The sequence below is a fragment of the Budorcas taxicolor genome, chromosome 17 (genome assembly GCF_023091745.1).
Source record: "Budorcas taxicolor isolate Tak-1 chromosome 17, Takin1.1, whole genome shotgun sequence".
Taxonomy (NCBI): domain Eukaryota; kingdom Metazoa; phylum Chordata; class Mammalia; order Artiodactyla; family Bovidae; genus Budorcas; species Budorcas taxicolor.
In genome coordinates, this window is record NC_068926.1 from 71,344,175 (window position 1) to 71,360,243 (window position 16,069).

The window sequence follows — 16,069 nt, forward strand, 5'->3', positions numbered from 1 at the left end:
TGCTTTTGTCAGTTTTTTGTCTGATTTTAAATTGCAGCTTCTGTTTTCTTTGACATACAGAAGTTTTGAATTTTTAGTGCATCAAATCTCTTGATGTTTTCAATCGGTGGTGCGTTTGTTCGTTATGCTTGGAAAGCCTTTCCGAGGCTTGAGCAGCCTTCGTCCTGTGGTTACAGACTCAGGATGGAGCTCCTGCAGTGCGCCGGGCACAAGGCAGGCAGGCAGGCACCCCTGACGGAGCCTGCTTGCCACAGGGAGGCCGGCAGGCGGCGACAGTGGACAGACGGGTCCGTGCGCTGGGCTTCTCCCAGCCATGGTAGGCGTGGGTTCGTGCTTGCTTGTAGCCTGCTTCTCTGAGCATTTGTAGGGCAGGGGCCTGGCTTGGAGCCTGCTCTGGGACACACGGGAGGCTCCGTCGCCCCGCGTAAATGAGCTGCCTGCCGCGATCTTCAGCATAAGGGTGCCGTTTCCTCATGGTCGTGTGGATTCTTGTCCTGATATCTTGGGTTGCTGTTTTAGCAGGATGTTACTGCTGGTCGTTATATCTTCTGGCTGTGCATTTCTGGTTTATAGGCACCCTGGTGAGTTTTGCGTGTTAGCTTCAGGTGTAGCCCCTTTGCTGCGTTCCCGTTCCCTCTGACGGCCTGTTCTGGGGGATGGTCTGTCGCCCCAGGCAGGGGGGTCCTGCTGGCCTTGGGCGCTGGCAGCCAGTCTCCTGCTTCCTGGCTCTTTCTGGCCTGGAGCACTGGCAGTGGCGTCCTGTGAGGGTGATGCTGGGGGCCCCAGTCTTTTCCTTGACTTTCTCGCAGCCGTGCCTCCTGTGTGTTCTCACCGAGAGGGCTTGGCTCTGGCTGCGGCCTCCACCTCTGCCCGTGGGCTCAGCACACCTCAGTGGCTCCTGCTCCATGCGCCAAGAAACGGGGTCCTGCCGTCCCCGGGGCCCGAGTGGGGAGCGTGGCCGCGTGTCCCCTCACCCTCTCCTCCCTCACAGGGCGGCCCTGCCGTCCCCGCCCCGGGGCCCGAGTCGGGAGCGTGGCCGCTGTGTCTGGGCCTGGGTGGGGAGCGTGGCCGCGTGTCCCCTCACCGTCTCCTCCCTCACAGGGCGGCCCTGCCGTCCCCGCCCCAGGCCCCGGGGCCCGAGTGGGGAGCGTGGCCGCGTGTCCCCTCACCCTCTCCTCCCTCACAGGACTCCCTGCTCCGGCTGGGGGACCACCGGCAGTGCTTTGAGTGCTCCGACGTGGCCCTGAACGAGGCAGTCCAGCAGATGGTCAGCGCCACCGAGGCTGCTGCCAAGGAGGAGTGGGTGGCCACAGTGACCCAGCTGCTGCAGGGCATGGAGCAGGCTCTGTCGGCGGATGGCAGCATCCTGCGGGACTTGTCCTCTGCCGGTGGCCTCACCCGACTCACCAGCAACCTTATTCAGGTAACCCGGCCGCTCCCCGCCCCCCCCGCCCGCCCCCCACCCCCGGCCAGAGCCTGCAGCCTGGCGAGCTGCCCGCCGTGACGCCCCGTCCCACAGGTCATTGACTGCAGCATGGCTGTGCAGGAGGAGCCCAAGGAGCCCCACGTGGGCTCGGTGCTGCCCTGGGTCATCCTGTTCCGGGTCGTCCGGCAGGAGGAGGACGGCTTCCGCTCCCTGTGCCACCAGCAGCAGCTCCAGAGCCCGGCGGACGAAGGTGCGGGGGCACGGGGGTGCCTGTCGCCCGTCTGCATCAGGCTACGGGCGCGCGTGGGCTCGGGCGCCAGAAGTTTTCTGGAAGGAGGCAGTGGCAGTGTCTGTACGGACTGGGTGGCGGGGCAGGGCCACGGACCGTGCCGTGCTCCCCATCGAGTGCGGGGGGCGAGCCCCATGTGGAGTGGGGCCCCGGAGCCTCGAGCCACTGGCCTCTCCTGGCTGGGGGCCTGGGCGGCACGGGGCAGGCGGGCACAGGCTCCACTGTGTGGCTGGGACCCCGGGCCAGGCAGGCGGCCTCACCCGCTCTGGGGACAGTGGCCCGTCTCAGGGTCGCCGGAGGGCAGCCAGAGCAGCGGAGTCGCAGCCGCCCCACGGGCTGGGCTGGCTCAGGCGGCGGCGCTCAGGGCGGGCCTGCGGGGTGAGCAGGGCCTTCACGGGCTGGCGCTGGAGCCTGGGCAGCTCCTGTGGACCTGTGTTCAGCAGGCGAGACTAGAGCAGAACAGCAGCTCAGTGACGTTCGGCCGAGACCGTCTGTTCCTCTACCAGGTGGACTTTATCCTTCGGTTTCCTTGCATTTTCAGCATAAACTTGACGAAGGTACACGCTTCCTATGTAGCTGTGATTACCACACACATATTCATGTGTTTACTCAGCCTACTTAAAAGTGCATTTATCGGGGCTTTCCGGTAGCCCCTCGACGGGTTAGCCGAGTGCGCCAGCAGCGCAGGCAGCCATGTTGGGGCGACCGCGGAGCCCCTGCACGCTCCTGCTCGGAGGGCTGCACCCGCAGCCGTCTGTCAGCAGCTCTCTGCTTGTCAGGCCCCTGCGAACGAGAACTTCTGTCCCTGATGGTTCGTGGTCGGGGGGAGAAGCAGGCCCACCAGCAGCACCCACAGAGCCAGTCTGAGGCCTGATGGATGGCTGGGCAGGGGAGACACGCAGCCGTGGGGCAGCTGGGCAGGGCCCCAGAGAGCCGGGCGTGTGGGCGGGCTTGGGGAGGAGCCAGGCCGAGGAGGGCGCCGCCCGTCTGCCGGCAGGGAGCGCCCTGCGTGGTCCAGCCTCCAGGGCAGCCGTGCTGCTGTCTACTGGGTCATTCTGGGCTCAGCATCGCACGCTCACCTTTTTGCTTCTGCTAAATTGACTTTTTTGGATAAATTTTTAGAATAGATATCTTTAGAACTCTTGACAAATAGAGCCTCTGTGTTTTCAAAAAAAGTTTTAGTGGTGAAAAAAACGTTTATACCTATAAACATGCATTATTTTTCTTATAAAAATAATACAAAAAGTTTTGTGGATTAAGAGTCTTCTCTTAATTACGTAAACACAATGTAGTATTTTGTAAAAACTGCCAATAAGCAAACAAGGAAAGGAAGACAGTCCAATGCCATAAACCTTGGACAGGTGGGCGGGGAGACAGGGATCTCAGTGGGCTGGCTGCCCATGTAAACCAGAACAGTCAGGAGCCTACGACCGGACCCGCGGAGGGTGGAGAGTTCACCGTGCTGGAGAAGGTGGACGACGTGGAGGACAGAGGTGTGGGGGTGAGGGAGCCCCCACGGCCGCAGGGAGCCCAGCGTCAAGTACAAGAATAGGTCCCTGAGTTGCAGCTTTAACGCCAAGCCTGCAGATTGAAAGCATGTGGTGTGTCCCCGAAAGGCTGCTACCCAGCAGTCTATATCCAGGTACATCATGGCGAAGGGGGTCTTTCAAGGACAAGGGGATGTCAGGTTTCTAAACTGAAGAAGCAGTTGAAGCGAGGCTCGTCTCAGAGTTTTCCTGGCGCGGGTCAGTGCCATCAGGGAGACGCCCATGTGTCAACGAGGCTCTCACGGCAGGTGCGTGTGGGCCGAGGCGCACAGCCGGCCATTTGTGATCACAGTGGACTCCAGCTCCTTGAGGGCGTCTCAGGAGCATTGCTGGAGGACAGTCAGTAAGCCAGCGGGAGGCAGGAAGGGAGAGCGCCGGGAGGGAATGTGCGTTGGGAGGGAGCCAGCGGCCAGGCTGAGCGTAGGCGCAGAGCAGGACGTCCGCGTCATCCCGGGTGGCACCGGAGCAGCGTGTGCAAGCCGGCAGACTGGGAGCCGGGACGTGCCTCACCGACTCGGGCGGCAGCCGCTCGATGCTGCTGCAGGTGGAAACGGACATAAAGCGCACGAGCAACCAGAAGGGCTTGAACTTACTCGTGTTCTGACTGTTTTAAGCAGTGCTTTTCAAACCTTTTTTGGCTGGGACTGACCAATAATGAAAAGCATGCCACAGGTGTCATGAAGGAACCCTGGTTCTGCTGGGCGGGGTTTGCTCTAGTGCTCTGTCCCGAGACCGATGGGCCACGGCTCAGAGTCTGAAACACACCGAGGTGTCTAGGGCAGCTAGTGGCACTGCCAGCGGCACTCGGACATTTGATCAAGATTTGGCTGTTCTTCTTCCTCCTGTGATAGTTAAGTAGACCTGAATGTGAGGATTTTGAAGTTGAGCAGTGGTGTGTGCAGTGTGGGCTCTACCGTTGTGAACGACTTAGCTGTGTCTTTCAAAGTGTCTCGCGTGCGTGGAGAGACGCTTCCCGGGATGTTCACAGATGTCAGCCCCGGTTATGGGCGGGTGGGGGGTGCCCTGCTGCCTGGGGGTGGGCCCTGCCTGCTGTCTACTTCCCTGTGTGAGCTGAGCTGTTTTCTGATAAGCGCCTTCTACGGTAGTAAAGCCTGACGCGTCATCACTGATTTAAAAAGGGAGAAACAGATGAGAAAGGAAAGGGGGGCAAGCAGGGGGCCCACTGTGGGGGCTGTTGGTAAAGACGGGGCGGGGGCCCGCTGCTCCCCGCTGTGTGCATGCTGACACCCCGTCGCCCAATCTCTCCCCAGCGTCGGCCGAACTGCCCACGCTCCCCTCGTCCCTCATGCTGCTCAACACGGCCCACGAGTACCTGGGCCGGCGGGGCTGGTGCTGCAACTCGGACGGGGCCCTGCTGCGATTCTACGTAAGTGCCACCCCCGCCCGCCGTCAGCCCTGGTCTGGAACGTGCGTGCACGTCCCGTGTGGCTCTCTGCCCTCTCCGCCCCTCTCTCTCTCTCTCTCTCTGTAACACTTAAACTTGTTGACTCTGTTTCTTTGGTGATTACAGATTCACTCAGACTATTTTCTCAAGGCAGTTCTGGTTTTCAGTAGGGTTCACGTAAGCATGACATTGTTCAGGCGTTTGCTTCGGATTTTACGGCCTCTGCAGTGCCCCTAACCACCCCGGTGTTCTTGCCTGGAGAATCCCAGGGACGGCGGAGCCTGGTGGGCTGCCGTCTATGGGGTCGCACTGAGTCGGACACAACTGAAGCAATGTAGGTGTAGCAGCAGCGGCAGCGGCGCCTGGTCCCGCCCGTTTGCCCCGCCAGCGTCCCTCTTCTGCGCTTCCTTGTCCTTCGTTGAGAAGTGTTGCGTGTGGTTGGTTGAAATTAGTTTCTTCACCTAAACCAGCTGTTGGTTGGCCAATATTAGCCAGCTACTGACCTGCTTTCTCTTTGCTTCTAGGTCACTAAGTAGTACTTTAGCGTTTAATGCTCTTTACTTTGTGTGGGTTTGCTCTGTGTTCCTAACTTACTGACGTAAGTGCTTACGTTGGCGATCCCTTTCTAATACACCTGTGGTAAAGATTATAGCTTTTCCCCAAGCACCTCTTCAACGGCATGCCGTAAGCTTTGGCACTCGCTGTCTTCCCGTGACCCATCCCTAACTCTGCTGAGTCAGGGTTAGAAGACCTGGTCTGCACGGTGCCTAGCCTCTAGCAGCTGCTGCCGCCGCCAAGTCGCCTCAGGCGTGTCCGACCCTGTGCGACCCCACAGGCGGCAGCCCACCAGGCTCCCCTGTCCCTGGGATTCTCCAGGCAAGAGCACTGGAGTGGGGTGCCATTTCCTCCTCCAGTGCGTGAAAGTGAAGTCGCTCAGTCATGTCCGACTCCTAGCGACCCCGTGGACTGCAGCCTACCAGGCTCCTCCGTCCATGGGATTTGCCAGGCAAGAGTACTGGAGTGGGGTGCCTGTGGAGACTCGCTTTTTGTTTCTAGTCTTGGTGGAAAATGCCACAGATACTTGAAGAGGGCGTGCGTTTGCTAACAGCAGGGCATCACGATGGCCGTGGCTCCGCCTCCACAGATTCACCCATTGGCTGTGTCGATCGCCGCCTCTGAGGGCCTCGCTGGTGTCTGCCACAGGCCCCCGCCGCCCTAATGGGACTCACCGCTGCTGCATGACTGACTCTCTAATTCACACCCCTCCGGGGGAGCCTGAGGGTCCCAAGGGCAGGGACGGCGTCCCCCTGTGCCCAGCATGAGATGGTGCTCGTGTAGATGCCTGGGGGGCAGGTGAACGGTGAAATGAACTCGTGTAGCTAGAAGCCGCCTGGGTGCTGGCAGCAGGGAGGCTGGGCGGGCGCTCCTCGGGCCTGCGGAGCCGCTGCAGGGCCGGCGGGCCCATCCTGGGCCCTGGGCCCAGGCACGCCCCCCAGGGCAGCGGAGCTGGTGGGCCCGCCCCCAGGCGCCTCTTCCCACCTGCCCTCTTGCCAGGTGCGCGTCCTCCAGAAGGAGCTGGCTGCGCCCACCGCTGAGGACACCCACCCGCACAAGGAGGAGCTGGAGACGGCCCTGGAGCAGTGCTTCTACTGCCTGTACAGCTACCCCAGCAAGAAGAGCAAGGCCCGGTACCTGGAGGAGCACGCGGCCCAGCAGGTGAGCGGCTGCGGCATCAGGCGCACGAGGCCCGTCAGAGGGAGGGTCTCCCTGCGAGAGCTGGGTGCGCGGCTGAGCTAGTCACCCGCACACACAGCAGCGCGGCACTGCTGCAGTAGGTGTTTCCCCCTAGGTGGAGTCCTACAGATAATCCCTTAGAGAGTTTCCATTCGTTTGGTGTTGGGTTTTCAGACTGCAAGCGGGTGTTAGCTCATGGCTCCTGAACACGGTCAGTGGAGCTTTGATCTGAGGGAGCCCACCCCGGAGTGCGCACCCCTGTGGGCAGAGTCCTGCTGTTTCCCCTTCGGGGTGCAAGCTGCCCCGGCCCGGAGCAGGCCCTTGCTCAGCGTTTGGCAGCCAGGCGACTGGGCCTCGAGCGTGGTGGCGTGGGCTCGCAGAGGGGCCCTCAGCCCCAGAGTCTGTCTGTATAGAGGCCAGGCTTGTGTTGGCTCTCGTTCTCCCCGCCGCACGAGTGGGTTTGGGGGTTGCCGTCTGTGAGTGGGTGCTTCACGTGCACGGGTGTGGTTTCTGGCTTCCGTGTGCGGTGGCCTTGCTGCCAGGGGCCGCCGAGAGTGCTTGCGTGGAGCCCTCCCCGTGCGCGCCCCGGGCTGCGCTCCGACCGCCTCTGTCTGCCTGCAGGTGGATCTGCTGTGGGAGGACGCCCTGTTCATGTTCGAGTACTTCAAGCCCAAGACCCTTCCCGAGTTTGACAGCTACAAGACCAGCACCGTGTCCGCCGACCTGGCCAACCTCCTGAGGAGGATCGCCACCATCGTGCCCCGCACCGAGCGGCCCGCCCTGAGCCTGGACAGACTGTCCGCCTACATCGAGGGCACCTCTCTCGAGGTCAGGGCTGGCTGCCGGCTGGGGCCCATCTCCCGCACCCCAGCGCCTGTGTGCCTCGGCCCCTCACGCCTGCCCTCTCAACTGCCAGGTGCCCTGCCTCCCCGAAGGGGCCGACCCCTCCCCTCCAGTGGTCAACGAGCTTTACTACCTCCTGGCCGATTACCACTTCAAGAACAAGGAGCAGTCCAAGGCCATCAAGTTCTACATGCATGACATCTGCGTCTGCCCCGACAGGTGAGCAGCGGGCTGTGGGAGGGCGGGCCCCCGGAAGGAGGAAGACGAGCGCGCGGAGCCCTCTTCCCCGGTCTCGGGCGGCCCTCTGCTCCCGGCCTGCGGTGTCGGGGTGCCGCCTGGCTCCAGCCTGCCGGGGCGCAGCCTCCACTCCTGGTCCCGGCCCCCTGCCCCGGGGAGTCGGCTGGATGCCTGACTCCTCCAAGGCCACACCTCTTATCGTGGCTGTTTTCCTCCTTGGGGCGGGGTTGCCATGCTGGCGCAGACCTGCGAGCCAGTTGTACCGGAGGCCCAGGCTTTCTTCCAGTGAGCAGGCCCTGGTGGCCTCTGCCTGAAACGCAGGGACTGGCCTGCCCCTCCCGAAGGGCTGGCTCAGTTGTGAGGTCCGGCTCGGTGGACTGAGAGCCAGCCATGCCTTGGAGAGCCAAGGTCGAGAGAGGCCCCTCTGCGAGTGACCTGTGTCTGAAGGCTCCAAGGGGCACTTGTGGGCAGCCTTCCTGGGTGTTCTCGGGGATGGGGAGGTCTGCCTCGTCAGACCTCCGGGCCAGGGAGTGGGGGTCTGGGGTCTGAGGGGAGAAGCCAGCATGTGCCTCTCACCACTGAGGGAGAAGCCACCTAGAGGAGCCCTTGGAGGCCTGTGAGCCCGCGTCCGTCCTGCGCACTCCTGTTGGTGACCAGGGCGGCAGATCCTTCCGGCTGCACGCAGGCCCGTGGGTGCTGCTGTGGCAGGGTATGGAAGGAACTGCCCAGGCGGAAGGCCCCCAGCTATTCCCACCGTGCTCCCCCCAGCCCCCTCTCCGGGGAGAAAGACTGCTCACCATCCGCTCAGGCCTCCCCTTCCCTCATTCCTGGGCCCGGGGGGCGGAAGTGCCAGGAGAGAGCCAGGGAGCTTTGTGAGCTGGCGGGCTCCCCGGCGTGGCGTGGTCCGGGGACGCCAGGGGCCAGCTTTATGGCTCTGCTCGGATGGGTGGAGACTGGCAGCTACCGGAGGGCAGTGTGTCTGTGTGGATGCTGCTCCTCTGTGCTGTGCGCTGAGAACGCTGGACTCTGAGGGCCCACGTGTGGCCTCGGATCTCAGAGAGGCCCCTGCGCTCTCCCCTGCAGCCCCTCTGGGGTGGTCTCAGGATGCTGGGTCTCAGGCATCGCGTGGTCCCCTCGCTGTCATCTGGCTGCTGGGCCCTGCCCTGGGTCCCAGGGACAGCTGGTGGAAGCTGGGTGACGGGGGTCTCAGGGTCTGAGCTGCCCCAAGCTGAGGCTCAGGGAGGCTGCAGGGCACGAGGTCACAGCTGCAGGACAGCCCCTGTGCACCCCCGGAGCCGCCCTGTGGGGCCGCCCTCCAGGCAGGGAGGCGGAGGGCAGCAGGGTGGCAGGCCTGCCCGTGCCAGGGCTGTCCCGTCCGCGTAGTGCCCGGGCAGTGGTGAGGGGCCTGGAGACCTGTGCCCTGCACTCCCCTCGGGGTGGCTGTCCGGCTCAGGGGTGCCTGTGGCAGCAGTGTTCTGAGCCACGCTCCATCGTGGCTGCAGGTTCGACTCCTGGGCGGGCATGGCTCTGGCCCGGGCCAGCCGCATCCAAGACAAGCTGAACTCCAACGAGCTGAAGAGCGACGGGCCCATCTGGAAGCACGCCACACCCGTGCTCAGCTGCTTCCGGCGGGCGCTCGAGATCGACAGCTCGAACCTGTCCCTGTGGATCGAGTTCGGTACTATGTCCTACGCCCTGCACTCCTTCGCCTCACGCCAGCTGAAGCAGTGGAGGCCCGAGCTGCCCGCTGAGCTCGTGCAGCAGGTGAGGGCGGCAGGAGGGGCTCGGCCCTGCCAGCTGGGTGCCCGCCGCCCGCACACCCCGGCTGGGGGGTGAGCTCCGGTCAGCACAGGCCTCCGGGCCACGGCAGAACCGCTGTCCCCTCCCTCTCCCTTCTGAGGGGCTTGCTGAGCCCTTGGGGGGCTGTCAGCGCTGCTGGGGTGTGGTGTGGGTGTGCAGGGGCTCCCTCGGCTCCTTGAGGGGATGCAGAGGGGCTCCGTGGTATGTCCAGGCGCATGTGGCAGGACGCCTTTGTCTGGGGAGGCTTCCCTGGAGAGCAGGCACGAGGGGACCTGCATGTGGACTGCCTGTGGTCAAGGCCGTCGATGGTCGCGGGGCCGCAGGGAGGCCTGGGGACAGCAGGTGCTTAGCCAGTGGGACCCTCGCCCCGGGCGAGCACCATCAGCCTGCGCTTGAGCGAGGTCTCTGTCGCCAGGCCGAGGACTTCCCCCCCAGCACCCTGCAGAGCAGCACATGGGCTCGCGGGGCCCTCGGCCTCGTGCCTCCCCTGACTCCGTGCAGCGCGCTGAGTGGGGGCGGCCCGGGCTTGTGGGGGCAGCCCGGGCCTGCGGAGCCGTGAGGAGCACGCAGTGTAGGGAGCTGAACTGAGGCGGGAGCGCCTGCAGGAGAGGCTAGTGTAGAGCCCCGGGGCTGTCCCAGGGACTCTTGGGGGCTGGTGCGGGCCCAGGGGGGTCCGGGGGCCATCTCAGGGCTGTTGGGGGTCCCAGAGTTAGATCAGGGGTCCGGGGGCCGCCCTCAGGGCTGTTGCGGACCCCGCAGTCAGACGAGGGCGGGGCGTGTCCCCTGCAGTTGGAGGAGCGGCGAGACAGCATGCTGGAGACAGCCCAGCACTGCTTCACGTCAGCGGCGCGCTGTGAGGGCGATGGGGACGAGGAGGAGTGGCTCATTCACTACATGCTGGGCAAGGTGGCCGAGAAGCAGCAGCAGCCGCCCACCGCGTACCTGCGGCACTACCGGCAGGCCAGCCACCTCCTGCACGAGGAGGCGGCCCGCTACCCCAAGAAGATCCACTACCACAACCCCCCTGAGCTGGCCATGGAGGCCCTGGAGGTGAGGCTGCGCCGGCCGCGGGGTGAAGGTGGGCGCACACTCCCGAGACGGCCCTGCGGCCACCCCGTGGCACCGTGTGCGCTCCTGTTCCAGCAGCCGTTCCCCTTCAAGGGTGCTCACTGCCCCTTCTCGGGGGGGAGCGTCAGCCCCCAGCACTGCAGCTCCGGGCTCTTGCACCTGCAGCCTGCTCCCTAGGTGCTCGGGGCGGGGGGGCTCCCAGCTGGGGGACGGGGGAGCTGAGGAGCCGCGACCCTCTGGACCCCCGGGTCACAGTCTCGCATGCTCCTCCCGAGCAGACTGTGTGCCTGCCTGGGTGTGCGTGTGGGTTCAGGCAGCACGCTCGGGGTCCTCCCTGGCGCACACGTGGTCCACGAGGCGGCTTCCAAGGACACGGTGCGGGCCTGGGGGCTCCTGGCTTCCTGGGACCTGGGGCTCGTCAGCGTCGCCCTTTGCAGGCCGCGCGCCCGCCCCACCATTCCTCTGCCCAGAAGCCGCTGGGAATTTGGGGCCGAGTCTGCGTGCTTACTCCTTTTTTTGTATTTGCTTCTGCCGGTGAGGTTACGATCATCAGTGGTTAAGGAGACCATAAGAATGGAATCGTTCAAAAGTGTTTAAACTGAAAAATTGAAAGTCCCCAGCGATCCCAGCTCCCTGGTTGCAGAACTCTGTGTTAAAATCTGGGCCCTATCCTTTCTGGACGTGTTTCCTGTTAACACGCAGACACGAAGTGACATGCTCAGCTCCTGTTAAGCGGTCTTTTTTCCCTGACGAGACGTAGTGGGAGGGGCTGGCAGGCCCCCTCCGCCGTAGGCACCCAGCCCTTCTCCGGTGTGGCCTCCCCTCTTGGGGCCCACGGTGCAGGGATGCGTGTGCAGGCACTGTCCACTCTCCATGGTGCCAGGGCAAGGGGGGCGGTGCAGGGAGGGCGGTGCTGGGTGAGCCCCTGGGGGAGGGGGTCGGGGACAGGCAGCCTCGCTCGGCCTCTGGGGGTGCCGCTCACGCCGTGTCGTCCTTGTCCCAGGTGTACTTCCGGCTCCACGCATCCGTCCTGAAGCTCCTGGGGAGGCCAGATTCCGGGGTCAGTGCAGAGGTCCTGGTGAGCTTCATGAAGGAGGCTGCAGAAGGGCCCTTTGCCAGGGGCGAGGAGAAGAACGCACCCAAAGCCTCAGAGAAGTGAGTGGGTGCTCCTGGCGGCTGGGTGGGGCGGGGTCTGCTGAGCCGTCATGAGCTCAGGAGTCAGGCCAGGCCCCAGGCTCCCAGTGGCGGCCGGGGTCCTTCTGTTGAACCCCAGATGCAGAGGGTGCGTGAGCGCCCTGCACCGCCCTGTCACCTCCTAGCACAGCTCTGCCTGCGTGGACACTGCTCACTGCAGCCTCCTGCCCCAGACCCAGGCAAGGGTCCTCTCTCAGCCTCGCTGAGCTCGGGGCGCTGGGGCCGTGATGTGGTTGCCTGGCGGGCCTTCCTGGGGTGTGGGTCACCCGGTGTCCACGTCCTGGAGCTTTGGCTCAGCTCACCCCATCTCTGGGCCTATGCCCAGGCGGGCTCCGTGCTGTTAGCTTGTGGGACAGGTGGGCACACGTGTGGACATCACCCAGGTGGGACGCAGTGTACCCAGAGATCATCGTCAGAAAGGGCCCTCCAGACACAGCAGGAATGGGCTTTGTGTGATCATAAGTCTTTCTTTTTTTACTTGAAAATTATATAAGTAACGCACACGGACGCTAGATGTAGGAGGCTCTGGCAGGCGTGAGCGTGGACTGGCGCATGGCGACCCACCCGTCTGCTCCCCGCTGCTCCCCAGAGCGCGCGCTGTGCGTCCACACATGCTCCAGCGGCACACTCAGCTCCCGGCTCCTGTACTCTATGGAAACGCCCTCCCACATGAGCTGGAGGTCGGCGGTCCCGGCGGTGGGTCTGGGACTGCCTCTGAGACGCTCCCCACCCGCTGGCACGTGCTACTCCCGAGAGGAGCTCAGGGCGCCGTGCTTTCTGCGGCCATTTGCTTCTGCACGTGTGAGCGTGGCCACACACTGACCAGGATGAGATCCCTCAGGCCCCGGGTGTCACACGAGGTGCTGAGGGTGTGGGGTGGGCGCCTCCAGGGAGGCGTCTGCCTGCTGTGAGACTTGAGCTGGCAGCAGGCACAGCTGTAAAGATTGGGCAGTGACTGGCTACGGCTGGAGCCCAAGTAGGGCCCCTGGGGCCACGCCTTCAGCCCTGGGACAGTGTCACCCAAGGAGACGAGTGCCACCCGAGGGGACGGTGCCACCAAAGGGGAAGGGTGCCACCAGAGGCACTGGCCCCGCCTCAGGGGAGATGGACCCTGATGCACCTGCCCTCTGGCCCACAGGGAGAAGGCCTGCCTGGTGGACGAGGACTCCCGCTCTTCAGCTGGGACACTGCCGGGCCCCGGAGCCCCCCTCCCCTCCTCTGGCCCAGGTCTGACTTCCCCACCTTACACAGCCACTCCGGTTGACCACGATTACGTCAAATGTAAAAAACCCCACCAGCAGGCCACGCCGGACGGTACAGTCCCTGTTCCCCCTCCCGCCAGCCCAGGGCGGCACGCCAGTCCCGGGGGGGCGCTTCGGGCAACAAGTTGCTTTGCTATGTGAGGGGGTGCCGGGTGTGGGCTGACACGGGCAATGTTGCGGTCTTCATTAACCTCATGGACTCACCGTTGACCCTCTGCCCCCACATGCTCAGGGCCGCCACCTGCCCCGCCCCCGGGGGCCTCCGCGAGTCCGCCTTGCCCGCTGCGGGCCGGGGACCTGAGAGGCCGTGGGGATCAGACGAGCTGGCAGGGAATCGGCCGGCTCCCCATGCGGGCCGGGCAGGCGGCGGCCGGTCACCACATCCTCACTAACACCTCGGGCCTGCGTGCCGGCCTCGCAGTCGGTCTCCTCACGCTCTCCTCTGGCGCACCAGGACGCAGGCCGGGCCCTGAGGGCAGGTGTGGGAGCAGGGCCCCGCAGAGCCGCGGGGGTCCCAGGGCACGCAACTCCCTGGGCTGCCGTCTGCACCCTGGGGGGAGCGCGTGCTGGCTGGGCCCCCGGCTGTGGGTGTGCGTGTGCAGACCTGCGTGGGCCGTCTGAGCGTGTGCTGTGTGTCTCCGTCCCCACCTGCCCGCCCCGAGCAGGGAGCACAGACCTGGAGCTGGGAGGCCTGTCCTCCCACTATGACCCCACAGACGTGCCCCAAGCAGGCCTTTCCCCGCCCCGCACCTCAGGGTGGGCCCTCTTGGGACCTTTCATCTTGAGGACACTGAGAGAACACTGGAAACGAGTCCCTACTCGGGAAGTCCCTTCGGCCAGGCACTCTCTGGAGGACTTGGGGCCAGGCCAGCCTCGGGGTTGGGAGCGCCACTCGGGGTCCCGCCCTGGCACACACGTGTGCGTGGCGCTGGGGAGCAGAGCACTGCAGACAGGTGCTGGTGTCATGTGTGCTGGGCGCCTGGCTCCGGAGGCATGTGCAGGGAGCCGCGCGCACAGCCAGGTGCCACCTCAGCCCTGAAGGCGACCCTGCTGCCCCCTGGATGGGCCGCTGAGCGCCGGGTCCACCTCAGGCCGCGCTGCTCCTGAGGACGCCTCCGCCTCAGCCCCAGAGTGCGCCCAGGTCAGCTCTTATCCAGAGAGACTGGGAGAGGTTCTGGAAGGCGGCCAGGGCCTGTGTAGGGAGCTTGACGCCTGCTCACCATCTTCATGATCACGCAGCGTAGCGTCAAAGGCCTGGGTGCTCTCTGAGCCACCCACACCAGGGTGGGGAGCTTTCTGCCGCCCGCCCGCAGCCCTGGGGAGAGTGCCTGGAACCAAGCAGTCCCCGGGCAGCGGGAGGTGCACATGGCTGACCGAGGGCCCCGGCTGGACCAAGAGGGACAGACAGCGCGAGGCCTCTGCTCTGCAGCCCTGCAGCCTCACCTCTCAGTTTGTCCGTCTCGGGAGATGCTGTTGAGGATTTCAGCGCCAGAGTGCGTTGGCGCCTTCAGGGTGCTTCCAGAGATGGCTGTTGACACGGGCTTGACCCAGCAGGATGAGAGCCTGGAGCAGGCCCTGTGCTCCCCACGCTGCGGTGTGCAGCGCGCATGTGTGCTGTGCGTGTGTGCATCCAGGTCCCTGCAGGAAGCTCTGTGCGGGGGCTCCGGGCTGGGTCCCGGGTCTGGGTCCCTGCAGGAAGCTCTGTGTGGTGGCTCCGGGCTGGGTCCCGGGTGTGGCACCAGGCGCCCGTGCTTGCGGCAACCTGGCGGGCTTGGCCGTGGGTCCTGTCCCCTCTGAGGGAGCGGGCTGAGGGCAGGAGGCTGCAGGGCTAGTTGGGGCTGGGCTGAGGGCAGCTGGAGTCTCAGGTGGGCAGTGGGGAGGCCCCCCTGGGAGGCCCCTGCAGGCCGAGGGTGCTGGGTGTGTATGTCTCCCTGGTGGGGGGGTCGCTGCCGGCAGGGTCCAGGGAGTAGGCCTGACAGAGCGACCTGGCCCTGGAATGGACTGGCCACGCCCCTCGCCGTCTCCTGATGTCCTCCATGTCACCTCAGAGTCCCGGAGCGGGCGGGGGCCTTGGGGTGGGCCCTCCAGGCAGCCTGTGGCCTTGCCTTCTGGGCGAAGCTTAGCCAGGACAGGGGTGTGGGGGTCAGAAGGGCGGGGCCACCGGGCTGCGGGGTGCCTGTGGGCCCATGTGCAGCAGGAGCCCCGGGGTTGGTGAGCCATGCAGGTCCTCGGGGAGCCCCGTAGCATCCATCGCCACTGCCACGCCGCCATCCCCCACCTGTGTCATGTACACCTGTGCCCGTCCCCACGGTCACCCACGCTGCCTCCGCCAGCATTGCCCGTGCCGCCCCTAACCCTGAGCGCGCCGCCCTGGCCGTCCCGCTTGCGCTGTCCCGGCTCGCTTCAGGGACCAAGCTGACGCATGCTGCCCCTCAGTCCAGCTCCCTGCTGCCCGTGGCCAGGGCACTTCCGCGTCGCTGTGCGGTGTTTGGAGAGTGTATGTCTGACGCGCTTGGCTTCCGCCCCAGCTCCGGGCAGACGCGCTGCAGCCCCGGCCTCCCTGTGCCGCCTGCCTGCCTGGCAGGCCCCTCCGTCTGCACTCCTGTCGCTTCGTTGCTTTTCACTTAAGAAGGTCGCAGAGGCGGCAGACTCTCGCGTGGTCTCTGAAGGACAGGGCCCGGGCACGTCCGGGCGGGGCGGGGCAGCGTCCTCAAGAACAGGTGGACGCAGGGCAGGCTGTGTTCTGGGCACAGCCCTGCCCACGGTGCCCGGGCGCCCCTGCCTCCCCACAGGGCGGGCCCAGCGTCAGGCCAGGGTGGGGAGCCGGGAGAGGGCCGGCCCGTGAGCCTCCTCTTCCTCCCCTCCCTGGTCTTCAGGCTGCAGCTCTTCATGGTGTCTGGGGAGTGCCTGGTGGGTGCTCAGCCTGGGAGAGGGCGCCGTTGGGGGAGCCTAGATGAGGCCTTGGTTGGGTCTGTGTGTCCCTGGGGCGGCGCTTGGTGCCCCAAGGGAGCGTCATGAGCTGCCTCTGGGGTTTGGTGGGTCGAGAGGACTTCCTGGAGAAGGGCCATTTCAGGCAAGGGACCGTGGAAGCAAAGACATGGAGCTTGGCGACATCATGGTGTTCGGACGCTGAGTGAGCAGGTGGGAGAAGAGAGGCCCGAGGGGAGGCTGCTGCTGCCTTTCTGGGGAGTGTGGACTGGGTTCCTGGTGTTTCTTCTCTGGGGCCTCTGTCCAGTCTGCGGGGCCTATAGCGGGGGACCCCAT

The 16,069-nt window shown here is 65.0% G+C and overlaps 1 protein-coding gene across 1 annotated transcript in view; it reads left to right on the forward strand.

Moving 5' to 3' along the window:
- The window catches only part of CABIN1 (calcineurin binding protein 1), a 73,566-nt gene that overhangs the window by 26,098 nt on the left and 31,399 nt on the right, over window positions 1-16,069 (forward strand). Inside the window, exons 17-26 of the mRNA XM_052654434.1 lie at window positions 1,187-1,423; window positions 1,520-1,676; window positions 4,534-4,649; window positions 6,222-6,383; window positions 7,023-7,229; window positions 7,318-7,463; window positions 8,984-9,245; window positions 10,071-10,331; window positions 11,353-11,504; window positions 12,682-12,857. Coding sequence (XP_052510394.1) covers window positions 1,187-1,423; window positions 1,520-1,676; window positions 4,534-4,649; window positions 6,222-6,383; window positions 7,023-7,229; window positions 7,318-7,463; window positions 8,984-9,245; window positions 10,071-10,331; window positions 11,353-11,504; window positions 12,682-12,857 — 1,876 coding nt within the window. The remainder of the gene's footprint in view (window positions 1-1,186; window positions 1,424-1,519; window positions 1,677-4,533; window positions 4,650-6,221; window positions 6,384-7,022; window positions 7,230-7,317; window positions 7,464-8,983; window positions 9,246-10,070; window positions 10,332-11,352; window positions 11,505-12,681; window positions 12,858-16,069) is intronic.